This window comes from Panthera pardus, unplaced genomic scaffold, assembly GCF_024362965.1.
Source record: "Panthera pardus isolate Hobbes unplaced genomic scaffold, ASM2436296v1 HiC_scaffold_10, whole genome shotgun sequence".
Classification (NCBI taxonomy): Eukaryota; Metazoa; Chordata; class Mammalia; order Carnivora; family Felidae; genus Panthera; species Panthera pardus.
In genome coordinates, this window is record NW_026526655.1 from 39,264,546 (window position 1) to 39,290,300 (window position 25,755).

General features: G+C 37.6%; 1 protein-coding gene across 1 annotated transcript in view; it reads left to right on the plus strand.

Annotated features, from left to right (window-relative positions):
- The window catches only part of DNAH7 (dynein axonemal heavy chain 7), a 263,621-nt gene that overhangs the window by 52,562 nt on the left and 185,304 nt on the right, over positions 1-25,755 (plus strand). Inside the window, exons 13-20 of the mRNA XM_053906776.1 lie at positions 176-355; positions 4,539-4,811; positions 5,603-5,730; positions 8,472-8,550; positions 10,351-10,575; positions 13,367-13,513; positions 14,983-15,668; positions 18,079-18,265. Of these exons, the coding sequence (XP_053762751.1) occupies positions 176-355; positions 4,539-4,811; positions 5,603-5,730; positions 8,472-8,550; positions 10,351-10,575; positions 13,367-13,513; positions 14,983-15,668; positions 18,079-18,265 (1,905 nt within the window). The remainder of the gene's footprint in view (positions 1-175; positions 356-4,538; positions 4,812-5,602; positions 5,731-8,471; positions 8,551-10,350; positions 10,576-13,366; positions 13,514-14,982; positions 15,669-18,078; positions 18,266-25,755) is intronic.

The following is a 25,755-nucleotide window of genomic DNA, read 5'->3' on the forward strand; positions in this document are numbered from 1 at the left end:
ACAAGTTTAGCTGGAAATTGCTCTTGACCTTTTTAGTAGAGCTCCTCATTGGCTTAATTGTCTAGGGCATAAGAGGAAGGGTGAGTTCCCATGTGTTCTAATTGGGACCAGTGCACTCTTGAGTCTCTCTCAATTCATGTCAATATTCACATACACTTATGAATATTTTTTGCAGGATTCTGTTAGAGCTTTTGAACATCCAGGTTTCATCATGAGGCTGATTCTTGAAAATGACACCATTAAGTTTGAACCTGAGTTCAGTGACTATATAGACATCCTTCTAAATGTGTATGATATCATGATTAAGGTTGTCAGTTTTGTGCCAAGAGTTGAGACCAAATTGTATTCCAAATGGGTAAGTAACAAGGATATTATGATTGTTTGAATTTGCATGATGATATTCACTTCAACCTCTAAAAGCTGTGGACACATATCCTCTGCTTTGCATAATATAAATGGCCTAGTAACATTGACTTATCAGAAAATTTTAATTAAAAAAAATACAATTTTCCCATTAGCTGCTCTTACAGTATTCCTAGTTTCTTCCTAGTCTTCCACTAGACTGAGAATTTTCTTAAGGGAAAGTTTTAAGTTGTGACCAGGTTTAAAGCAGTCAGTGAGTATTGGCTGTAGCACACAGGCCATGCCATAGACCTCCATTACACTTTGCTAGCTCTGTAAAACTGTCCCCCAGTCGATGAGACTCTCCTCATATATCTTTTCCCAAAAGTAGTAATGTCTCTGTACTTCCAAATCATAGATTCTACTTCCCTTCTCTCTTTGGCCATTTATTTAGCAAAGCTATGCTGAACTATGACATTTCAAAAGTAGTTACTGCAATCTAGTATATGAAATGAGCGTGTCTAATTCCTTAATTGGAAAGGTTTTCAAGCTTTGTAACTCCAACCAGTAGCTTTCTTGTTTTAGTTTTAAAATAGTTTACAAATATTTCATGTATACAGGAGTCCAAGAGACTATTGTGTAGTTTTAAGTGGTAGTAAAGTTAACCCCTATCTACTTACAATCTAACTAGAGAAATGGAATATTAGTGATACATTTTAGCTCTCCCTGCTCCCCACTGCCCTTCCCTGTTCACATTCTTCTCTTTCTACCTTATTATGGGCTTACAAATGTAAGAACTTCATGCAGGGAAATGCTTGAGGCCTTAATTTAAATTGGTTCCTTTAGAATTTGCATATTTTACTCTGGAGGCCTCTGCAGACCAAGGACCTTTGTTTGTTTTTTTTTTAATGTTTATTTTTGAGAGAGAGACAGTGTGTGAGCAGCAGAGGGACAAAGAGAGGGAGACACAGAATCCAAAGCAGGCTCCAGGCTCTGAGCTGTCAGCACAGAGCCCCATGCAAGGCTTGAACTCACGAGCTGTGAGATCAAGACCTGAGCCGAAGTCGGTCACCCAACTGACTGAGCCAACCCAGGCGCCCCTTACCAAGGATGATTTTTAACAAAATTCTTGCAGAGAATTTCATGGAAAACACTGGCCGTGTGAATGCTTACCCAAATCTGAGAACAGGCTGGTGGTCATAAATTCTTACGATGGCCATCCTTTTCTTCTCCACTGAAAAACAAGGTCTAACCAGGATATTTTCCTTAATTTTGCCCCCTCATTGAAAGGTCCCATCACCTTTCAGCATTCTGAAATTTTGTGTCACATTTCAGTGTTCTTGGCTTCCCACTGGTGTATCAGTTATGACTTCCCTTCTCGCTCAGGCTTGAGGCTTTGTTTCCTGACAGCTGTTTTCTCACTCCATTCTCCTCCCCTGCACATAAGCCCACTTTGCTGGAGACTCATGAAAGCAAAGCTTAGGCCACCAGCGATCAGCAATCTCCAGGGCAGTTGCTCACTTCTACACACAATTGCCTCTCAATTCACGTGTTCTCTGCCGTTTGGCCCCTAGACTTGCCCTATTATTGCTTCCTTAGCTTCCTTAGCTATGTATTATAAAAGCTAAATTTGGCAATTTTTCCAATATACTTCTATGTTTTGAACTAGACAGTTATTTTCAGGTTATTTATTCCTCATTTTGCCAAAAATAGAAGTCTCTCGAGAAATGTAGTTTACTTTGTCTTTTGTTTAATTTCAGTCTACTGCCTCCTTCTCTGGTCATACACTGCCTTTTTTCAAGAATGACTTTTGAGGGAGCTTATGAAACAAATATAACAAGTTAATAAGAATAACAGTAAAACCTTGATTTGCGAGCATAATTCATTCCAGAAACATGCTTGTAATCCAAAGCACTTGTATATCAAAGTGAATTTCAAGAACCATTGACTCATTTGTGATCATGTGACATTCAGGATCATGTACTACTTGTATTGCAAGACATCGCTCATTTACCAAGTTAACATTTATTAGAAATGTTCACTCATCTTGCAGAACGCTCACAGAACAAGTCACTCGCAATCCAAGGTTTTACTGTACTAGATGTGCTCAAAGTGGAGTAAAGGATTACCATTATTTGAGTGAATACAGTTGCTATGATTTAATGGTTATAAAATATGGCTCCAGGGGCACCTAGGTGGTATAGTCGGTAAAGCAGCCCACTCTTGGTTTGGGCTCAGGTCATGATCTCATGGTTCATGAGTTGGATCCCTGAGTTGGGCTTTGTACTGACAGTGCAGAGCCTGCTTGGGATTCTCTCTCTGTCTCTCTCAAAATAAGTAAACAAACTTTAAAATAAAATAAAGCTCTAAGTTTCCTGGTTTCTAAAGTGAAGAGGAAAATTGGACACGTTTTCACTAGGATTAAACAGTTAATTTAGACTGCTCAGGTATTTTTCCTGGTATCAGATTTTGAGAGGGATGTCTTAAATGGGACATTGTACATGAGGTAGTGTTCTGAAACCCTATGTGTCACCATCACCTGGTGACATTTTAAAAATACAAATCCATCATCACCACCTCTTGCCCTAGAGACGTGAATTCAACATGATAGTTGGTTCTTAGAAATAGTTTGCCAGAATCATCTAGGGATATTTTTCTAGTGATCAGTTAGGTTTGGAAACAAGCAATATAGGTGGTACTTCAAGTAAGATCGTTGAACTTGGTTTCAATGACCTTTGACAACAACTGCAGAAGTGGCACTCATGGAAGAACTTTCATAAGAACTGTTCTTATCACAATCTTTGATAGAAACTGAAGTGAAAATAAAATACACTTTTTTGGGGGCACCTGGGTGGCTCAGTCAGTTAAGCGTCTGACTCTTGGTTTTGGCTTGGGTCATGATCTCATGGTTTGTGAGATCAAGCCCTGCATCAGGCTCCTCTCTGACAGCACGGAGCCTCCTTGGGATTCTGTCTCTCCCTCTCTCTCTGCTCCCCCCCCCCCACTAAAATAAATAGTTTGAAAATTTTTTAAATACAATTTTTTCACTAAAGTTCTCAAGAAGCATCTAGTTCTAAACAATAGAATTTCCTAAAATCCCACTAGGGGGCATAGTGGGCAAATGCACTCCAGATACCCGAATAAATTACCCAGGTTTCTAAGGAATCCTTTGATGTTATCAAGCGAATGCTGTAGAATATCCCCTAAAGATCATAGTTTTTGTTGGTTACAGTTAAAAATCTCTTCTTCTGAATGAGAGGTAGAGCATGTATATTTTTAAATGTAACTTGATTCAAGGTAATAAACCATGCAGGCACATTTACTTGCCCTCCTATTTGAAAAGAGGAGACGAGGCTTTGAGATTTGCTTATTAAAAATTGTTATCTGATCCATTATTCCTATGTTAATAGCAGAATGCACATCTTGCAGCTAGGGATTAGTCTGCTCTAGTTGCTGTTCACAGAATCAAAGATCAAAGGTCAATGAATGAGTAAACAATTTTTTTTTGTTCTAGACAGATTACCCCTCAAGGTGAAAAAGTACTGTCATCAAAGAATATGATGATATGACATTGAGCTGGCTTATTTTTTTAAAAATAAAGTACAATGCAAGCACTACCTTCAGAAAGCTAGCATTTACAACTGCACAAATAAAATGTGGACTTGGGTATTTTTGTATGCTCATATTCTGCATATATTTTCAAGTGACAGTTCTTTCATCCATTTGGAAAAACAAAACACAACCGGGTAGCCTTGAAGGAAAACAAAAAACTAAATGAAACTTAGATATTTAATATCTTCTGTGATTAGACTGAATATCTTTCTACAGAGATTAGAAAATCAAAAAGACCTTGTGAGGAAAAAATAAAAGACAGGGGCGCCTGGGTGGCTCAGTCGGTTAAGCGTCCCACTTCAGCTCAGGTCACGATCTCCTGTCCATGAGTTCGAGCCCCGCCTCGGGCTCTGGGCTGATGGCTCAGAGCCTGGAGCCTGCTTCCGATTCTGTGTCTCCCTCTCTCTCTGACCCTCCCCCATTCATGCTCTGTCTCTCTCTGTCTCAAAAATAAATAAACATTAAAAAATAAATAAATAAATAAATAAAAGACAATATGGTACGATTGGCATTTTTGCAAAGATAAATACTATGGCTACCTAAATTTATTTTTCAAAACGAACGTTATTTTTCCCTTTGTTTAGGAAAGTAAGTCTAAACCAACAACCTTGAAGCCGATAATTCTGAATGAAATTATTGAGGCCCACAAAGAAAAGGTGAGGGAGGTGATAATGAGAGAGAGTGTGGCACCTCTGGAGCACCTCAGATGCTACGACAAGTACAACTTTCTGATCACCAGAAAAGCCGAGCAAGATGTTGATGTTTTCCTTGAAGAAAATCATAATTATGAGAAAATAATACAAGAAATTCGCAAGTACCAAAAACTAATAGAGGAAATACAGTACACATCTAGAAAGGTGAATGATCCATTCTTGCACAGCTGTTCTTTGTAACTAACGATCTTTTCCCAATTTCATTAGGATGTGTTTGTAGACCATGCAGTGAAAGAATCAGACCGTTACTCTCAACAGGGAAAATACTGTCTTTCCGTGTGCCAAACATGGCCGAGCCCTGCACAGGGTTCTTGTGCTTATAGGGCTGGAAGTCTAGTATTTCAAGCCTGACTTTTAAGTACTTACATGATGTGAGCCCTCAAAAATTCCAAGAACTTATTTTTTTTTTTTTTTGCTGTAATGTTTATAAATCCTTTGGAAAATATGGTAATTATACCAAAATGTGATTGCTTCTGTTTAGTAAGAGACTGGTAATTTAAAATTTTCCTTTGTCCTTTTTTATAGTTTCCACATTTTCCACCCTAAGCACGCATTCCTGTTTTGTATAGAGCAAATATAGCATTTAAATCCCTTACTATCTATAGCATTTAAATCCCTTACTATCTATTTTGCAATAACTCGATTCTCCAAAGTTCTTATATCCATTTGTTGTCCTGAAATAGAATTGGCTTCCAAGATAGCAAACTCTTGAAGGAGATTTACCCAGAAGATAGTTGTAAAATACAAATGAGCATTTAGAAAATCCTGCCTGCATCATATTAAAAAAAAAAAAAAAAAAAAAAAAAAACCAAACCACAAAAACTCAATCTTGTTAGATCATGCACACACAAAACCAATATTGTGAGAGAGGCAAAAGTATGGGACTTTTTTATTTCTTTTTATGTTTATTAAGCTTTTAATATTTATCATTGTAGACTATCCGTTTAGGAATGTTTGAAATTCGCTGTGAGGAATTAATCAGAGCTTTGGTGAAGCGAGCAGACATGATTTGTGGAAGACTTATAGCTAAAATGTTCAGAAATCATCAGGAAGTAAATACAAGGTATTTATGTGATATTGATTCGTTTTTTCAGGGGGATGTTAGATAGAACCAATTGTCATTCAAATAAAATTAGGGATTAGAACAGTGTCATCAGTGACCCTCCAAAAAGATAATGCCAAACTTATTTCTACTTGGTTTTGTTATTTTGTGACTATTGTTATTTTTCACCACAAATGCGCCTTCCCAATTGTCTCAGTTAAGGGGGTATTAAAATGTACGTTTTGTTTGTACATGTAAGATGGGTGTTATCTGACTTCACTAAGGTGAACAATAAGTTTGTATAATCAGTATACAAACTGGATTTTCAAAGTGGATTTACCCAGGAGTTGTCATGGCTCCTGATGGATCCTCAAATTTGGAACTTCATCTTACTGTAATTACTCTCTAAAGCTATGATAACTTGTTGTCTTAACTAAAACTTAATTGTTGACTAACTTGAAGATTTTTAGGAAAACTGGCTCATGTTAAATAAACTCACAGAATGTAAAGATGTAAAGCAGAATACCTGTTGATTTAAGGCAAGAAGTAGAACTAGTCTTTCAACAACTGGTTTTAGTGTTGCTCTTGGAACCTCTTTTCTGGTATCAGTTACGTGGAAAATCCCCCCCCGCCACCCATCCCCACCAAATACTCAGAAGTTTTGTAACAGTTACAGGATTAGAGGAAAAATTAGATCCTTGAAAAGAATATTCAGGTTGTGTAAAGCCTGAAGGAAGCTTGTATTAGGCACAACAGTAGGTACTTATACTCTAAATATGAACAAATCTGCTGAAGGAAGTTACAATATTGTAGAGGAAATAGACATACAACAAACTGATAAATTACAATAGGACTCGGTAAATATTGTAGTGAGTTACAGAAGTAGAACAGAGAAGGAAATGATGAAATTCTTTCACCGTGGAGGTTGGGGAAGAGAGGAAAATCAAGGGAAAGCTAGTTACAAAGAGGAAGAGAATACGTGAATTCATTCTGAAGGATGAGTAGTAGGAGTCTGCCAGGTGAACAATGTAAGTAAAAGAATTCCAGGTAGAAAAAGGTAACATGTAGAAGGGTGTGAGGTATGAAAATGGCATGGTATATTTTAACAACTAGGACTGATTTGTGTTCCTTTCACAGACACTCTGAGGAAAGAGGACTTGTGTAGAGATTCTCCAGGAACTAGAATCCTGTATTCAGCTGTAAAAGCACCTTTTCTTCTAAAAGTTGTGGAAGAATACTGAAAATGTCTTTTACTTGTAGCTTTTCATGCTGAGCGAAATATTTATTTTAACTTCATAGCTATTTTCCCTGCCTTCAAACTGCCCTCTGAGCTCGTACCAGTTCTATGTTTTCCCTTTTTCTCCTAATACTACCTCTCACCACACTCACCGGATTTACAGAGGACGTACCCGGAATATTAGCGGAGCCATTAGATACGAATGCCTCAACTTCTTGCCTCTACATGTCTCCACTCACCTCTGTATGAACCCCTCATTCTTGTCTCTGCATTTTTCAGAGGGTGAGAGTCTATCACACCACTCAAAGTTCTTCTCTTTGCCTATGGGCTCAACGTCATTGCCCTCCATCCTTCTGGAGCTGGTTCAGCCAGTCATCCGTCTCCTCTGTATCTCACTTAAATCTCTCCTTTGCTGTGGCTTCTGCCTTTCAAACTTAAAATCGTGTTCAAAACCCTCTTTCGTCTTCCACCTCCTCCCGTCGACTTCAACCCAACCTCATCACCATGTTATTTCTCTCTGTTTCATCTCACAGCCAATCTTCTTGAAGAAATTTCTACACATTTTACCTGGACTTTTTTAGCTTCCATTACTTTTTTTTTTTTTAACCTCACAGTAAGTTCATTATATTGGCCACAACCAAAATGAATAGGAGATATTTGCGTATCACCAGAGGTTTCTGAACATATAGACCCATTTTAACCATTCCCTGCAAGTAGAGTGAATCACTCTCTTATTTAGTACCACCTTTTTGGTGTTATCTCAACTGAATCTCTGGTAAGGCTCCTAAAATTCTAGATTAGAAGTGATTGTTTATGGTCCTGTCTTTTATATAGTATTATGAACTGCTTGAGAATCATTATTATATCTTCTCTACTTCTCTATCTCTGTCACTTAATATTATAGTTGGGTATGCAATAGATGATCATTAAATGTGTATTGAATGAGTATGGACACAAATTTGCTTTTAATTTTTTAGATATCATACAGATAAGAGCATCTTTATTTTTCATGTAATGGCACATTTAAAAAAAATTTTAGTTAACATACAGTGCAATATTGGTTTTTGGAGTGGAATTCAGTGATTCGTTGCTTACAAACAGCACTCAGTGCTCATCACGACAAGTGCCCTCCTTAATACCCATCACCCATCTAGCCCACCCCCCCCAACCACCTTCTTCCATCAACCCTCAGTTTGTTCTCTATCATTAAGAGTCTGTTAGGGCTTGTTTCCTTTTTTTTCCCCTTCTTTTTCTCATTTCTATATGTTCATCTGTTTTTTTTCTTAAATTCCGCATATGAGTGACATCATATGGTATTTGTCTTTCTCTAACTGACTTATTTCACTTAGCATAATACACTCTAGCTCTATCCACATTGTTGCAAATGGGAAGATTTCTTTTTTTTTCTTTTTTTTTTTTTTTTGATGACTGAGTAGTATTTGCAATGGCACATTTAAATAGTATATAGGGATGTATTTAGGAATAAAATTGAATTACTTAAGATTAATTTTGTTTGGTGTTTCAGATTATGTGATGAATTTGAGAAGATAGCTGAAAAAGCTCTTAGCACTCCTCCAAATACAGCAGAACTAATGGAAATGAAGGTATTATTTATAAACTTTTTATAGCCGTATGTGTATAAGTTAATTGTTTTTTCCCCAGCTGTTATTGTCAACATGATAATATAATAACAAGTCACTCCAAAAGTTAAGAGGCTTAAAATCATGCGTTGTTTTGTTTTGTTATTCTTAGCTCATGAGTCTGGAGTTTGGTGATTCAGGCTGGGTACTCACAAGCCAGTTCTGGTAACGAGTGGGTCACTCACTCAACTGGGTCAGCTAGTTCTCAGCTGGGTTGACTGGTGTAACTCTCTTTGGCAATTTGACTCTGCTCCACTTGTTCCTTACACTCAGGCAGGCTCACTGGGCGTGTTCTCAAGGCATCGTGGAGACACAAAAGCAAGTCCAGGTGTCCGTGCTTTTCAAGTTGCTCTGGGTACCACATTAGCTAACATCTCATTGGCCAAAGCAGGTCACATGGCCACAGTCAGCCTGAGAAGACACCACAGGGCAGAGTTTTCACCACTGGGGGAAGTGAAATATTGGAGCTCTTCGTGTGATTGAAATGCCATTGCACTTTCCGTTGAAATTCAAATTTTGATTGAAATCCTCCTCAGTGGAAGAGAGTTTACATCTTGAGAATATTACATCTTAACATATGTTTGTACATTTATTTAGAACTGTAAACCTATCCTTCAATAAAGTATTGTAGTTTTCGTCATACAGGTGTAGCCCATTTCTTATTAAATCTGCCCGTAGCTGTATTTTCGTTTTTGTCATTAAGGAAAGCGTTGTAGGGCTGGTGTCCGCTGCAAATTTGCACTTTTACATTTGTTTCGGTGGTGGGGATTTGACTAACAGTTGTCTCCCCAGCTAGTCCAGAAAGTCTCTGAGGGCAGAGCCCCAGTCTGTTGACCCCGTCAGGTGCAGAATTTCCAGCACCTGGCACGATGTCAGGCACCGTAGTAGGTGCCCTAAAATGCTATTCTGAAAGAAGGGAGGATATTATCTGCTTCATCTCTCCCAGAAAACCATAGCATTCTCTGGTTTTCTTTCTTTCTTTCTTTCTTTCTTTCTTTCTTTCTTTCTTTCTTTCTTTCTTTTTTTTTTAAATATTTATTTGTTTTTGAGAGAGAGAGAGAGAGGGAGGGAGGGAAGGAGAGGGACAGAAAAGTGGAGGGGTAGAGAGAGGGGGAAGACACAGAATCTGAAGCAGACTCCTGGCTCTGAGCTGTCAACACAGAGCCCGATGTGGGACTGGAACTCACAAACTGAGAGATCATGATCTGAGCCAAAGTCAGACACTTAGCCCACTGAGCCACCTGGGCGCCCCTCTGGTTTTCTTTTCTTTTCTTTTCTTTTCTTTTCTTTTCTTTTCTTTTCTTTTCTTTTCTCTTTTTTTTTTTTTTTATAATTTTTATTCTTTGAGAGAGAGAGACAGACAGAGCACAAGCAGGAGAGGGGCAGAGAGAAAGGGAGATACAGAATCCCAAGCAGGCTCCAGGCTCTGAGCTGTCAGCACAGAGCCCGATGCAGGGCTCAAACTCACGGACCATGAGATCATGACCTGAGCCGAAGTCAGTCACTCAACCGACTGAGTCACCCAGGTGCCCCATGGTTTTCTTTTTTATGTGTTGCCCAGTATTTGCTATTTTTTTCCCCACTGCTGTTGTGAGGAGGTGCTTGGAACCAATGAGAAGTAAACTGTGCTGCCGTCTCCTGTCTTGAACCAAAAGTCTACACTGCTAAGAAGTCTGTACATATTTATGCGAAGCATCTCCACAGCCTCTTTTTTGACTTGAGCTGTTCATTAAAATGCCATTTGTAATTTTTATTTTCCTGCAGGCTTATATTCAGAAAGTACAGACGACTGACATGGTTGAATTGGAACAGAGACTGGTGGATTCTAAAAACTGCCTTGCCTTCCTCATCGAGTGCACCAACTTCTCTCCAGCAGACATCAGGCTAAATAATAATGTTTTCCAATGGTATGGAAGAATGGACGAAATTTTTGATGAGCACAGGAAAATCATTAAAGAAAAAACAGAACAATATCAAGAAGGTCTTAAGGTTGGCATCATAGATATTTTAAATTATTTTCATTTTCTGGAAATGTTTAAGTTTTTACCTCTTACGTAGCATTGTCAACTCTGTTTCACGGGGTCACATATGTAAGCTTTCTCATATCATCAATTTTAGTAGAAGAGGGTATACATACTGCATCGATATGGTATCCTTTCTTGATTTTCAAGGCAAAAACTTCTAATATATTGCTCACAAATGACCATTAATAAAAATAGTGTTTATCTTATACAGCTTATAGCACTCTTTTGAGTTATTTTTACTGTGTAACATCAAAGCTCTTTTGGTGAAGAGCTTCATAGTCACTCAAACTCACCTAATAATTATGCCCAGAGTCTTTGCTCTGACATTCAGTAACTCTTACCATTTTGTGTGTCTTTCATAGAGGATGATTTGGGATGTCCCCTCGTCTACTTGTCCAGCCTCATTTTCTACCTCCTCCACTCCTTGTTCTTGACTTCTCAGCAACCCTGAGCAACTTTTAGGTCCCTGCCTTCCTACACCTCTCCTCTCTTGCACATTCTCTCCATTGGCTCGTGAGCACACGGCTGGCCCACACACGTTCTTGTCTATCTGTGTACCTGATTGACTTTCTCAGAATTCCCCTCAATCAGACCTCAATTCTGCCTCTCTGCTTCCATTACACTTTTAACACATCTCCACTGGACCAAGTACCTGATTGTTTATGTTCTTATCGTCAGGTGCATCTCCCCAGTAGACGGTCAGCTCTTTGACAGCAGGGCTGTTTGATTTGTTCCTTTCCTCCACTTATACCCATGGGCCGGTGCAGCGCCTGACACACTACAACAGTGTGAGCACTCCATAGCTATTGTATCAATAAATGGTTTAGTATTTTCAGTTTCATTTCACAGATGAAGAAACGGAGGTTCCCAAAGTGAAGAGACTTGTGCCTGGTCAGCCAGGAGAGATGTCCTTTGGTAGAAAGTCTAGCCTCTTCCTATCACATTACAGAAAATACAATTAATTCACGGGATCGTTGTTTAGAGAATAATTAATAGGCTTAAACAAAAACCTTTATTTTAACCTGTAGTCTAGGGGCACCTGGGTGGCTCAGTTAGTTGAGCACTCGACTCTTGATTTTGGCTCAGGTCATGATCTTGTTGTTCCTGAGATTGAGCCCTGCGTGCGGGCTCTGTGCTGAGTGTGGAGGCTGCCTGGGATTCTGTCTCTCTCTGCTCTTCTTCCACTTGAGCACGCACACACTTTCTCTCAAAAACAAAACAAAAAAACAAAACTTAAAAACAACAAAAACAACCTGGAGTCTATATTTCTCTTGTACATTTAGGTCATTTCAGAATTTTCTAAACCTGTAGAAAACATCATGATTGTATTAGACAAAGAAGTTACACTATAATAGATTATTAGAAAATTGCTAGGTGGCCCAGAATTATCTACACTTTGTTGTAAAGTTTACCATTCTAATTTTTTTTTTAATGTTCATTTATTTTTGAGACAGAGGGAGACAGAGCGCGAGTGGGTGAGGGGCAGAGAGAGAGGGAGACACAGAATCGAAAAAGGCTCCAGGCTCTGAACCATCAGCCCAGAGCCCGATGCGGGGCTCGAACTCACGAACCGTGAGATCATGACCTGAGCTGAAGTCGGATGCTCAACTGACTGAGCCACCCAGGCGCCCCAAAGTTTACTATTCTGGAAACTACACATAATATTGATGAATTTCATCCTCTCATTTTCCTTCCCCAACTGAGCCAGCGCAGTAAAATTGCCATGAACTAAAGAAGACAGAAATAAGCCTAGATAATCCATAAAATGTAAAATCTATTTTTGAATAACCCAGATTTGACTTTGAATATTTTATTAAGAGGCATTTTTTTTTTAAGAGCCATTTAATTTGGAGTGCCTTACCAGTGACAATTTTGTAATGAGCTTTTCTCATTACACAAAACAAACCTGTTTTATATTGGAAGGCTATAGTTTTTAGGTTTTAAAATCTGGATTTACTTACCTTGTCCTTGCACATTTCCTGTGAAAAAAGCCCATAGGACAAGGAAAATAACCTTGGAATATTTTGTTTTAGGATTGAAAGTTGAAAAACTACTGAATTCAGAACACAATTAAAGAAAGTCTGTCTTTTTCCATTGTTTATAAAAATGCCAGGGATCTCTTTATAGCCCTTAAAAAAGTGCAACTTTCTTTTAACCCCATACTTGATGATTATAAAATAAAAAATTCTTCTAAATCGTTTGTTAGCATACATTCTTTAGCATACTAAAGCATAATACCATTGTTTAACACATTCTTATTTTGTTGGTTAGAATTTCTTACACTGATAGTATAAGTTTAACTTTGTCTAATTTGTCAATTATAGGAATCTCAATCCATTATTGTTAAATCTTTTTTTAAAAATTTTTTTAGCGTTTATTTATTTTTAGAGACAGAGCATGAATGGGGGAGGGGTAGAGAGAGAGGGAGGCACAGAATCGGAAGCAGGCTCCAGGCTCCGAGCCATCAGCCCAGAACCCGACGCGGGGCTCGAACTCGTGGACCGCGAGATCGTGACCTGAGCTGAAGTCGGACGCTTAACCGACTGAGCCACCCAGGCGTCCCCATTATTTTTAAATCTTGACTGTTAAAAATTCTGCATGTTTTAGATCCCTGCCCTCTTCCAGATCATTCCTTTCTTTACATTTTGCCAGTGATAATAATAATTCTGATAATCCTTATAAATATTTAAATTTTCTTGGGATGCCTAGGGGTTTTGCCTTTAAAAAGTTGTAACAACAAATATTATTTGTACTAGTTACGGTGTGAACGGTTTGTGGAGGAATTGGAGAGTTATGCGAAACAGTCAGAAGAATTTTACTCCTTCGGAGACCTTCAGGATGTACAACGATACCTGAGAAAGGCTCAAACACTGAATGGAAAGTTGGATTTAGCAGCAGACAAGGTATAATTTTAAAATTTTTAAACGGATGAATTAGTTGAAAATAAAGAGCATTGAGCCTGTACCGTGTACTCGCCTTTTAAAAATAGATTCAAGTATAAGTGTAACTACCTTTACAGAATAATATAAATGGCACAAATATCACTACACTGTACCCCTAAAACTAATATGATATGATAGGTTAACTCTACTGGAATTAAAATTTTAAAAAACAAATGACAAAAATAGATCTTACAGACAAGCTTCAAGGAGAAGCAGCTTTGTTTTTTTCTTTTGATAGTTATAACATTCCAGTGGCCTTCATCTTTTATTTGAGAGATAGTTTTATCTCTATCTGCTTATTTTTAATTTTGTGTCATTTAATCATTTATATTATGTGCTAGCACCTGGTTACTACTTAAGTTTGCCTATCTTCACAGAAGCCAGTGTAGATTTGGTGGCCACGTTTTTAAATTAGACCCATTATCTTCTCCCATCAAGCCACATTGTTCCCAATATTGCTGTGTCAGAAGTCAGCTTTCTCATCAGAAGAAGCTGGAGGGGGAAAAGTCATACCCTTTGCCAAATAAGATGTTTGAGATTTTTAATTGCATTTTTTATAAAAAGGGGGAATATGAAAACAGACCATATTATGATGCTTTCCCATTTTTCTTACATTGAAAGATTTTAGTATCAGTTCAGGGAATTAAATAGTTTATAATAGTCACAAATATGTAAACACATGTTAAGAAAAGAGAAACTGTAGTTTTAAAATTCTATAGCCACTGGAATTTTGGGTAACCTGTGTAATTTATATACCTAACTCACACTTTTCGATTCTATACATTTCTCCTCTAAACCACCCATATCCTCACATACTTCACTGCTAAACAAAAAGGAAATTAATGCTTTCTTGGCCTCTTCTTATCCTACACATCTTCAAGACTCGTCTTCTCTATGTAAGCATCTATTCACCATGATCCCTTGCCTCTAAGTTGTAGCGTTGTAGCATTTTCAGTATATACTATTCATTTATATTAAAGAGCTACTAATCCAAGACCTCTTTTCTACTGCCATATTTTATTGTTGCACAGTTGCAACTAACTCCTGGGAGTTGGTATTTTGCAATATAGTACTTTTTTCCTCTGTTTTCCACAGTACCTGATACAATCCTATACGTATTGAAAATACTTAAGTTCTTGTTCGTTAATAAATGATGCTCTATCCTCAATATATCTGGATGGGCAAAGATTTCTTTATATATATTGTTACTATTTTAACTAACCTAACCAGATAGTGTTCTCTGGAAAATGTAGTAAAAAAGAAATAGAAAACAGAGATTACTGCTCAGTATTTCTGGATTATGGCCAGATTTAAGTTTAACTTTGGGGTTTAGTGAGGGTTTTGGGGTCACGTTTGATAAAAATATTTAAAAAATTAATACTGATTATCATTCACTTCCAGAATAATAAATCTAATATCTGTCATTCTAGATTGAGCAATTTAATGCTGAAGAAGAGGCTTTTGGTTGGTTACCATCAATATATCCTCAACGCAAAAAAATCCAAGATGGTTTGAACCCTTATCTTCGTCTTTATGAAACTGCTGTCGAATTTAGCAACAAATACCGAGGATGGACTGAAGGACCATATCATAAGGTGAATCCAGACCAAGTAGAAATAGATGTTGGAAATTACTGGAGAGGACTATATAAACTGGAAAAAACCTTCCATGATTCTCCAAATGCATTGGCAATGACAAAAAAAGTAAAAGCAAAGGTGGAAGATTTCAAGCAGCACATTCCTCTCATTCAAGTGATCTGTAATCCTGGTTTGCGCCCCAGGCACTGGGAGGCCATGTCCAATGTTGTTGGTTATCCACTGCAGCCAGCAGATGACTCCACCGTCTTCTCTTTTTTAGACATGAATTTGGAACCATATTTAGATAGATTTGAAGGTATTAGTGAAGCAGCTAGCAAAGAATATTCTCTCGAAAAGGCCATGGACAAGATGACTAATGAGTGGGATGCAATGGAATTTGTCATTCTTCCTTATAGAGAAAGTGGGACATTTATTTTGTCATCAGTTGATGAAATTCAGATGTTGTTGGATGACCACATTATTAAAATACAAACTATGCGAGGATCTCCTTTCATTAAGCCTTACGAAAAACAAATAAGGTAACGTAATATTTATATGACGCGTCAATGCTGTTATCAAAATTGTAACTTGTAGGTAATATACAGTTCTTTTTGAAAATCGATTCTGCAGTTCATACTTAATATTTTAAAGAGTAGTGTGTAAGGTTTGATAACCTTCTTTGCTTTTGGAATAGTACTTATTCCTTCGCTATGGTCTATAGTCATAACAAAGGTAGTGGACAATCAGCCTCCAGATATTCATTTTTATTGCCTACAATCTGATCCTATATGTTTGACTCAAAAATCATTTCACATCTATGTATGTAGTTTGTAGAACACATAAACTATGAAATTGAAGATAATGTCATTTTCCAAATATACTAATTAGGTTAGGGTAGATGATCCTTGAAAGTTGATTGTAATTTTCACTCCTGTACAAGATGGATGGCTGGGTAAGTGCAGAAGTATGAATATTATGACTCTAGTCTGGAGTTTCAGGCATCTGACATGGATGATTATATTAAATCCTTGTCCCGTCCATTTTTAAAATTTTTGTGATTTGTATTAAGCAGTTTATATTTTACCTTAAAAATGAGAGTAAATCCTGGGGCACCTGGGTGGCTCAGTTGGTTGAGCATCCAACTCTTGATTTTGGTTCAGGTCATGATCTCATGGTTCATGAGTTTGAGCCCCATGTCAGGCTCTGAGGGATTTTCTTTCTCCCTCTCTCTCTGCCTTCCCCTGCTCATGTGTACATGCTCTCTCTCTCTCTCTCAAAGAAATAAACTTAAAAAATAAAAGTAAATCCAAATCAGACTACCATCTTCAGTGTGAATTTGTATGACAAAGGAAAGCTAACTGCTTGGTAGTATCTGCCTCTGGTTATTAATGAATTATCCTAAACTCGAGTATGCCCTGACTTTGGCCCAGTCACTCTGGTTGCTCTGCCTCCTACCTTACTTGCTCCCAAGTGTTCGTCAAGAGTAATTTTTAAAACTACTCTAAAAGTGGGGCGTCTGGGTGGCTCAGTTGGTTAAGCATCTGACTTATGCTCAGGTCATGATCTCACAGTTCACGAGTTCAAGCCCTGCATCGGGCTTTGTGCTGACAGCTAAGAGCCTGGAGCCTGCTTCAGATTCTGTCTCCCTCTCTCTCTGTTCCTCCCCCACTTGCACTCTGTCTCTCTCTCTCAAAAATAATAAGGATACGTTAAAAAAATTTAAAAAAACTACTCTAAAAGTGGCATATTCAGATTCTATTTTTAAGGACTCTACATGCGATCATTAGCTCATAGGAAATTTTCTGTATCCATCAGGGATTAGATGGAGAAAAAGGAAAGAACAACAGAAGGTAGAGGCATTCATTTCTTCTTATAAAAGGAGGTTAAACAAATCATTGATAAATGTTGCAAGGAAGTACTTTGGAAAAGCATTTGATAATGCCCAGTGACTTTTGGAAACTTCTATTTATATATCTTTGTTTTAACAATCTAAAATTACAGATCACTAATTATAAATGATGAGTAATGTATTAATATACACATAAAGCTATCCCATCTCTAAGTTCTGTTGCCATTAACCAATCATTCTTCTTGATGGCTATGTTATCTCTTGTAGCATTGTGGTTGCAGTTCTCTGGGTTCAGATCTGGGTCTATTATTGGGTCTATTATTTATTACTGAACTTAAACCTGGTACTTACCTCTATGTTTACCCCATTGGTAAACAGATATTATACTGGACCCTATAGGATTATGAAGCGGGAGCAAATCCATACAGAGGCCTTAGAATGTACTTAATGAAATTAATAGTTTATGGTATCATTATGATATTTATTCTTGAGGAAATCTTGTCATTATTTTTGTTCTCCATATTTAGAAATGAATGCAGGTTAAAAATGCTTCCTACTCATGAAAGACACACTATTATATTTTAGATTATGTAGATTTTTCTTTAAAGGCCAGTTATATCTTATGAATTGAAATACTGTATTCTGGAAATAAAGGTTTTTTTGGGCTCAATTTTGTTTTTTAAAAAGAATGTTAAAGGAAATGAGTCATGGATGTAACTACCTTTCCTAAGATATTCAGAGTGCCCTTCGCTGAGAACATCATTACTGTCCCCAAAATCTAATTTTTCAATTTGTACCCCCTAGCCATGGAATTGAAATGCAGAAAGGTTTATTGCTATGACATATACAGAAACCACCCCATTTGTAGGTAGTTATATCTGAATGTGTGTTTTAGTATCAACATAAACATTGATGCTATTATTCTAAGACATATTTTGTACAACCAATTTGGTGATTTATCATTGAATGACGGTAGGTAGTTGAATGAAAATGGAAATAAGAGCACAGCATACAAGATTGACAATCCAGGCATCGTTGTGAGTTTTGTCATATGGAACATTGCTTGATTTGCTGTTGAGCCACTGTGTTTTGCTTCTCAGAGAATGGGAGGGCAAGCTCCTGCTGCTTCAAGAAATTCTGGATGAATGGCTCAAAGTCCAAGCCACATGGCTATATTTGGAGCCTATTTTCAGTTCTCCAGACATCATGTCTCAAATGCCCGAGGAAGGAAGACGATTTACAGCTGTGGATAAAACATGGAGAGATACAATGAAAAGTGTCATACAAGTAGGTAAAAATCTCTGAGAATGTAATTATTCGGTTGAAGTGACATGATTTTTTTCAAAACAACCCGAATAAGTCATTTTCTCTTCCCCCACATATGTTCACTTTTCAGATATTATTTTAGAATCCCAGGAGCAAGAAATATCAAAACTAACTAGATATCTTCTTATATCCTTGAGGTCCGAAGTAATTTGAATTATTTGATGACCTATGGTTCTATTAGTGGTGCCTACAGGATGCTCTGCTAGGAAGACACTGTACACAGAGCTCAATGTCCCCCTCTATTCTATGTCCCTTTGTTATGGGCTGCACCACCACTGAGATACACTGTGGTGGAAACATGCTAGCGTGCCACTCAATCATTGTTTCTCTTTAGGCATCTAAAAAAAGATGAGTTGCAAAGATTAATTTAAAGAGACCAATAAATACAAACAAAATGCAATCAATCAGTCAAAACACAAATACTGTGGAGGAGAACTTACAATTTTAGTTAAGGATGGAATTTGGTAAATACTAGTAACAGTGAAAAAGATACGATTTTTTTTTGTTCAATTCAAAAGACATTTACTGCCCACAAAGCACAGTGTCTATGTTACCAGGAAGTTAACATTAAAATAGAAGAAATATTAGTTATTAAATTATAGTCGTTAAATGAATGTAAATTTATCCATTGGTGTTTTTGATCAAATACAATATTATAAGGTAGGATGAGTATTATCTTAAAATTTTCCTACCCTAAAATACAAATACACATAATTTTATTATTTAAACTTTGAAACTGTGACTATAATCCTAAATACTAACAATACTATATCAACATCAACTATATATCTGCTAGGAAAATATTCAGAAAGATAGACATGGATTGAATAAGTTTATTTCATTTTATGTAATAATACTTGAAACAAATCTCTGTATAACCTAAACTTTTGTAAAATTAATCACACTGGAAGTCTATATTTAAAGAACCTATAGTGAGTCACACTGTAATACATTTAATCATCTCTAACGTATTTAAAAAATTTAGCCTTTCATATATTGTTTCCTTACAATGGGGCAAAACCCTTGTAAAATGTACACATTTTCATTTGGAAAAGGATGAAGTAGATTTTTTTTGGCTGCCGCAAAAGCAAAAGGTAGATGTTTGTATTCTCCTAGTTAAGATAATTTTTAAAATAAAAAATCCATTATTTTTTTTGTATTTGATCAAAATACTCTTCAAAACCTCAATCTCATGTTCTATCCAAAGCTCTTCTCCTCTGCACAGGGTAGGTAAACCTGAGGTTGCAGTGTTGGGGAGATGTGGGACTGCTCTCCCATGCTATGTCTCTCCTTCCTGGGCTTGTTGCCTGGTGCTGGGTCAAAGAGAATAAGGGAGAGGGAGGAAGGGGGAGAAAGATAGGAAGAGGGAGAGAAAGAGAGAGGGCAAGAGTGAGAGAGGATTTACTGATATAACTGATCCAGCCAAATTGGCTGTCCTTTTCATCAGTGGTCATAAGATGGACAACCTCCTGTGAGTGGTGTCCAGGCACTATATCTTTACTGTTGGTCATCACAACTGGTCTACCTTTTTCATCAGTTGTGGACAGTTGAAGTCCACAGATTGACTCAGTGTGGACAGGTGAAGACCCCTGGATGAGCCCTGGCTGCTAAGAGATTCTGTGTTGAGCATCTCTTCCAGGTTTGTTCATCCTTCGTGAGATCTGCCACCTTCAGCCTTCAGCCTGACCTTCCATGGTGGCTATTACCACATTTCTCTCTTGCGTGTGTTTCTAATCTCTGCTACAGCAGTATTTCGTAAGTCTTGATTTCATCTAGGGCTTGCAGGAAGGGGGTATCTATCTTCTGTACCTCTTATTAACCTTGAGCACATGCTCTTTGCCTCTTCTTCACCTGGTCATCCCACCAACTGTTTTCTCCCAGTGTTCTTTCCCTGCTCTGGTAGCACTAGAGGAGGTCGGTGCACCCAGTGACGGAGCAGAGTTCCAGTTGGTGAAGATGTTAGCTTCCTCTCTTTGTAGACACTTACAAACATTTCTAGGGAATCTCTTGGCCCCCTTCCTAACATTCAGGGGTGAAAACCAGTTAATTTCATGCCATCTGGAGGTGAAAGAAGTAGATAATCATTCTTCATGTATACCGCACTCGCTCCCAAACTTGACTTTTGACCCTTATGAGTTTTGTGTGTATTCCTTACAGGCAGAGAAATGCACTCTTGAACTTCTCCACAAAACTTTCCTTTTGTAGTCTAACCCCATCTTAGTAGACATAAATACCATTCCGCTGGTTGCTCAGATGAGAAACTTAGGAGTCTTTCTTTCTTTCTTTCTTTCTTTCTTTCTTTCTTTCTTTCTTTCTTTCTTTCTTTCTTTCTATTTCATTTCATTTCCTTTCTTTCTTTCTTTCTATTTTCTTTCTTTCTTTCTTTCTTTCTTTCTTTCTTTCTTTCTTTCTTTCTTTCTTTCTTTTCTTTCATAAATATGACCACTCGGCACCATACATCTCACTTCTTTCTAGTGAGCTGGAAAGCTAAAAACCCCATCTCTCAGACTCCATAGCATCTAGTTTTTTGGCAATGAATTGGATTTAGACGACTATAAACACTCATTTGCGGTTTGGAAAGTATAAGTGAAACAGCAGCCACCTTCTCGCCATCTTAGCGGTTTCTGCTGTCAGGCAAGATCATGAACATGTGACTTTTTTTACTTTTCCAGCAGGACTTAATGTCTGGTCATCAGTTTGATAGGTGTCCAGGGGCAGTGATGATGGTGGCTCTCTGAGCCCTAGAATTGCTGCCACTATAGTGTGTTCTTGAATGCACAGTTATAGTGGTGTATCCTTTTGTTCTCATTGGGACAGGAGTAGACATGCTCCTGGAAGTTCAGTTCCACAGTGTCTTAGAAGTCTCTCCTGAAAGCTCAACTTAGGGTGTGCTACCCCAGACCTTCTGATGCTGTTTCAATCACTGAATTCCCTACGTTAAATGTCTTTTTCGCCTAATATACCTAGAAGGATTTTTGCACTGAACTCTGAATAAATGTATAAACACCTCAAAGATGGAACTAGGATTGTTTATATGACCCAATTGGGTTTGAGAATAATGAAAATCTAGTTACCATTTGAAAATGGAACATTCATGGTACCTGGCATACAGTACACAAATCACTTAAATTATGCCCTTGGTCTCCTGGAATGAAGAGTCTTATTTTACAGGCAATCTTTTGGAGGACCCAGTGGCTGCTGGAATAAGATAATATGGTAGGATCTGGGATAAAAGGGTATGAGATGGGCTGAATTCTTTCAAAGGCACTAGAGAAATAAAGGAATGAAATGGCTTAGTTCAGAGTTGAAAACTAGCTCAAGACATGGTCAGAGGACTAAGGAGCCCTTGTGACCGCAATCAAAAAGCCTCTTATTTCTCGTAGCTACAAGTTGGATGTAGCCAAAAATGAGTGATAGCGTCTGATTCAGTGGGTTGCCAAACTGCAATGTAATTTAATTGCTAGCCTTGCCAGATCTGTTATGTGAAAGGTAGATTACTTATTGGGAAAGAGTAGGATGGTGAGAACCGGAGATGGGGACATTTGAGTTTATTTGATAGACTCTGGGTCCCTGACCGTCCTACTGCTGAGCCTCCCTTGCCAGAAGCCTTGGCAGAAACCTGACAAATATGCAAGGCAGTGTATCCTCAGGCCTATTCCATGAACCCACGTTTTATCTCTTAGTGCTTAAAAGCCTTAATGAGTATCTTACAAGTTTTCTGTTGTCCAGGGATTTCTGATTAGGAAGCTTATGCTTTTGGACGTTTACTGAACTGGCTTGAGCTTAATTCCATTAAGCATATGGAATGGTACTTTCTGTGAAGCTTCCTGCTGGCAGTAATTAGAATGCTTTCTCTCTATACCCAAATTCAAGTTTCAGGCCCCTGATATCACAGGTTTAAAAATGTAAATCAACCAGTAGGTTGTCATTTGAGCTGCTGAGAGTAGTGATACTTATGATGCATAAGAAGACACATCAAATTTGGAAAATTGTTTCTTTAACCCACCCCTGCCCCCCCCCAAAAATACTATGGTTAACAATTCCTTTTCTTCCCCTCCAGGAGACATAAAGTAAATAAAGTGTCAAGGGGCTCACATTAAGTTTCAAATTTCTAGTAGCTTCCTATTAGAACATCCCGCTGTTACGTCCTGAGAACACAGCTGATAAGCTCCATCCTGGTGCAACATGGAGGGTTGTACTTACTTGAGTTCCTCTGTAGGTCTACAGACGAACCTCATCCTGCTTTCACTCATGCACTCAACAAATGCTGATGGAATGCCTATTGTGGGCTAAGATTTTATGGCAATCCTTAAAGGAACTTAACAGCCAGTTTTATTTTACAATGATAAATAGCTTACCTGAAGGATTGAAGATTATAAACTGTTCATTTGAACTCCATAAAACTGATGGAGTGGAGTAACTGCCTCATGCCTTCCATCCACCCCACCCTACCCCCCAGTAATGTCTGTCTGTCTGTCTGTCTGTCTCAGTCTCTTCAATAGACAGCTATGGAAGAGAAAATGGAAAGGGTAGTTTCAAGTATATGTGCTTCCCATACTTAGACCATTTTAGGTGCTTCAAATATTTTATCTAACTTGGTCCTCACAACAGTTTTGAGAGAGGGCTCTTATTCCCATGTTAAAGGTAAAATAGAGACTTGGGTTAAGTAAATGACTCAAGGTCAGACAGGTAATAAGGAGCATGGGGGTTTAGAACCAGGTCTGTGCTTTGCTTTATCTGATGCAGTCTTTATTAAGTTCACTTTCTCACAGGAAGAAAGTGAAGGTACTTTACTTTCCAGTCACAAGATGATTAGTTTTATATATTTTTTCCTTAAGTCCATGCACAAAGGTACAGAGATTATTGCCTTTGTTCATTGAGAGCTAGAATGTTTGGTTCAGTCATTGAGCTAATTTGGCTAACTAGGCTTGACCTGAGGAATTCAATAAAAATTTTTTTACTTGAATGTTAGGTGTTTCCAGAAGTATTTCTTTTGTAATTATAATATTTAGGGAAAGAAGTATGAACTGTTGTTGTAAATAACTGAATTTTTCGGGGCGCCTGGGTGGCTCGGTCGTTTGGGTGTCGAACTTTGGCTCAGGTCATGATCTCACAGTGTGTGGGTTTAAGCCCCGAGTGGGGCTCTGTGCTGATGGCTCAGAGCCTAGAGCCTTTTTCGAATTCCTTGTCTCCTTCTATCTGTTTCTCTGCAACACCCCTCCCCGACACCTCCCCATCTCTCCAAAATAAATAAACATTAAAAAATTAAAAAAAAAATTAGATAGCTGAATTTTTCTTTAGTTTTTAAACCTCAGACCCAAAATAGCAATATTGTAATAAATTCTTTGAAAATAAAACAAATATTGTTAATATATGAAAGGGGTTTTTCCATATTTATTAGCAAGTATTCAGTTTCTTTTTTTTTTTTCCAACAAGGAAAGGCATATTCACCAGAAGGTGGCACTCTGAGAACACCATTTTGGATTTAGGATTTAGGAATTCAAGAGTGCTCCTCTATCCTTAATTGGATGAATTGCACATTTAAATGATGATCTGAGTTTTTGTCATGCTTCTTTTTACATGTGTTTGAAAAGTTTATTTAAACATAAAACTGTTAAGAAATAAAATGTCTTTTAAATATTGTCTCTTTAAAGATAAGTTAATATAGGGGCACCTGGGTGGCTTAGTTGGTTAAGTATCTGACTTCAGCTCAGGTCATGATCCGCAGATTGTGGGTTCGAGCCCCATATTGGGCTTTCTGCTGTCACCACAGAAGCCCCCTTTGGATCCTTTTTCCCCTTCTCTCTTTGTCCCTCCTCCACTCATTTTCTCTCTTTCTCTCTCTCTCAAAATAAACTTAAAAAAATTAAAGATAATACACCAATATGTTACATATTTCATGTGAACCTGTTTCACTGAGAAAACAGATATTAATGATAATTATTCTTTGAGTAAGTTGCTGTTTCTAAAATTTGTTAAAATTCAAAACAAAGCAGGAGTGCCTGGGTGGCTCATTTGGCTAACTGTCTGACTTCGGCTCAGGTCATGATCTCATGGTTCATGAGTTTGAGCCCCGTGAGCCCCATGTCAGGTTCTGCTGACAGGTCCGAGCATGGAGCCTGCTTTGGATTCTGTGTCTCCTTTTCTCTCTGCTCCTCTCATGCTCTTTTTCCCTTTCTCAAAAATAAACGAACATTAAAAAGAAATTTAAAAAAAAAGCAGAAAAGTATATCTTTCCTTTTTGACTACTTTCAAAGTATAGTAACAAAAACATTTTAGAGGGTCCTGCAGAAGAAGAAAATTTCTGTATAGAACAATTTACAGCTGATATTTTTGGTTGATCTCTTAGTCAAGGCTGAGTACTACAAATAAGCTAAATTAGTTCTTCTTGAAATTCCATGTTTAATCTTTTAACAACATTTTCTTAATATCTATACATTCTAAAATGTCCTGTTCCTTGTATTAATAAATGTACTAGTGTGTTCTCACAGGTTTATTATTTGGTCTGGTGATTAAAATCTCTAAAGTGTTTTAGTACTCTTTCTTTTAAAAAAAATTTTTTTTTAATGTTTATTTTTGAGAGAGAGAGAGATAGAGTTCAAGCAGGGGAGGGGCAGAGGGGGGAGACACAGAATCCAAAGCAAGCTCTAGGTTCTGAGCTGTCAGCACAGAGCCCGATGCAGGGGTTGAACTCACAACTATGAGATCATGACCTGAGCCAAAGTCGGACGCTTAACCAACTGAGCCACCCAGGTGCCCCTAGCACCTCTTTCTAACACATTGATGCTTATTTAGTAAAGCACTTTTACTATTCTGTCATTGATGTCAGTGGTGAACATGGAGTTTGAAATTAAAAGGCTAACACTAGACCTGGATGCCCTCAGTCAGGTGTTAAGGAAAAAGAAGGAAAAATAATTTTATTTCAACTGTGTCTAGAGCATATTTTAATAATGTGTTTCTAAAGATTTTCATAAACCCAGTGTTTGTTTGTATGGCTATTTTTATAAATCAATAAACTATTTACTTTTTAAAAATATCAGTTCTTAAGATCAGCTTTCAGTTATAATTCTTACCTTGCATCCCACAGCATAAAAGAAAGCTCTTTTAAATACTTGACTGTGTTTAAATTGCTTCAAACCAAACAGCTCACAGTTGCACTTTTCCGTGATAAAATATTCAAAGGTCCATGCCTTAGAGGTAGCACAGTTTTAGCTTCTAGAGCGTTCAGGAAGAATATACCTGAAACTTAAGTCCTTTAGCAAGCAGTGTTCCTCTGTAGTTCCAAATACAGTTTTTGCAGTGTAAGATTTTTATTGAAAACTCCTTTCTTCACCCTCACTTATATTTTTATCTACAGTTATAAAACAGAGATCGTGTTGTTTTATTATCGATAACAATAATATATGAAGTAATGCTGATTTATCATTTTAGAATACTTTTCTCAATGAATA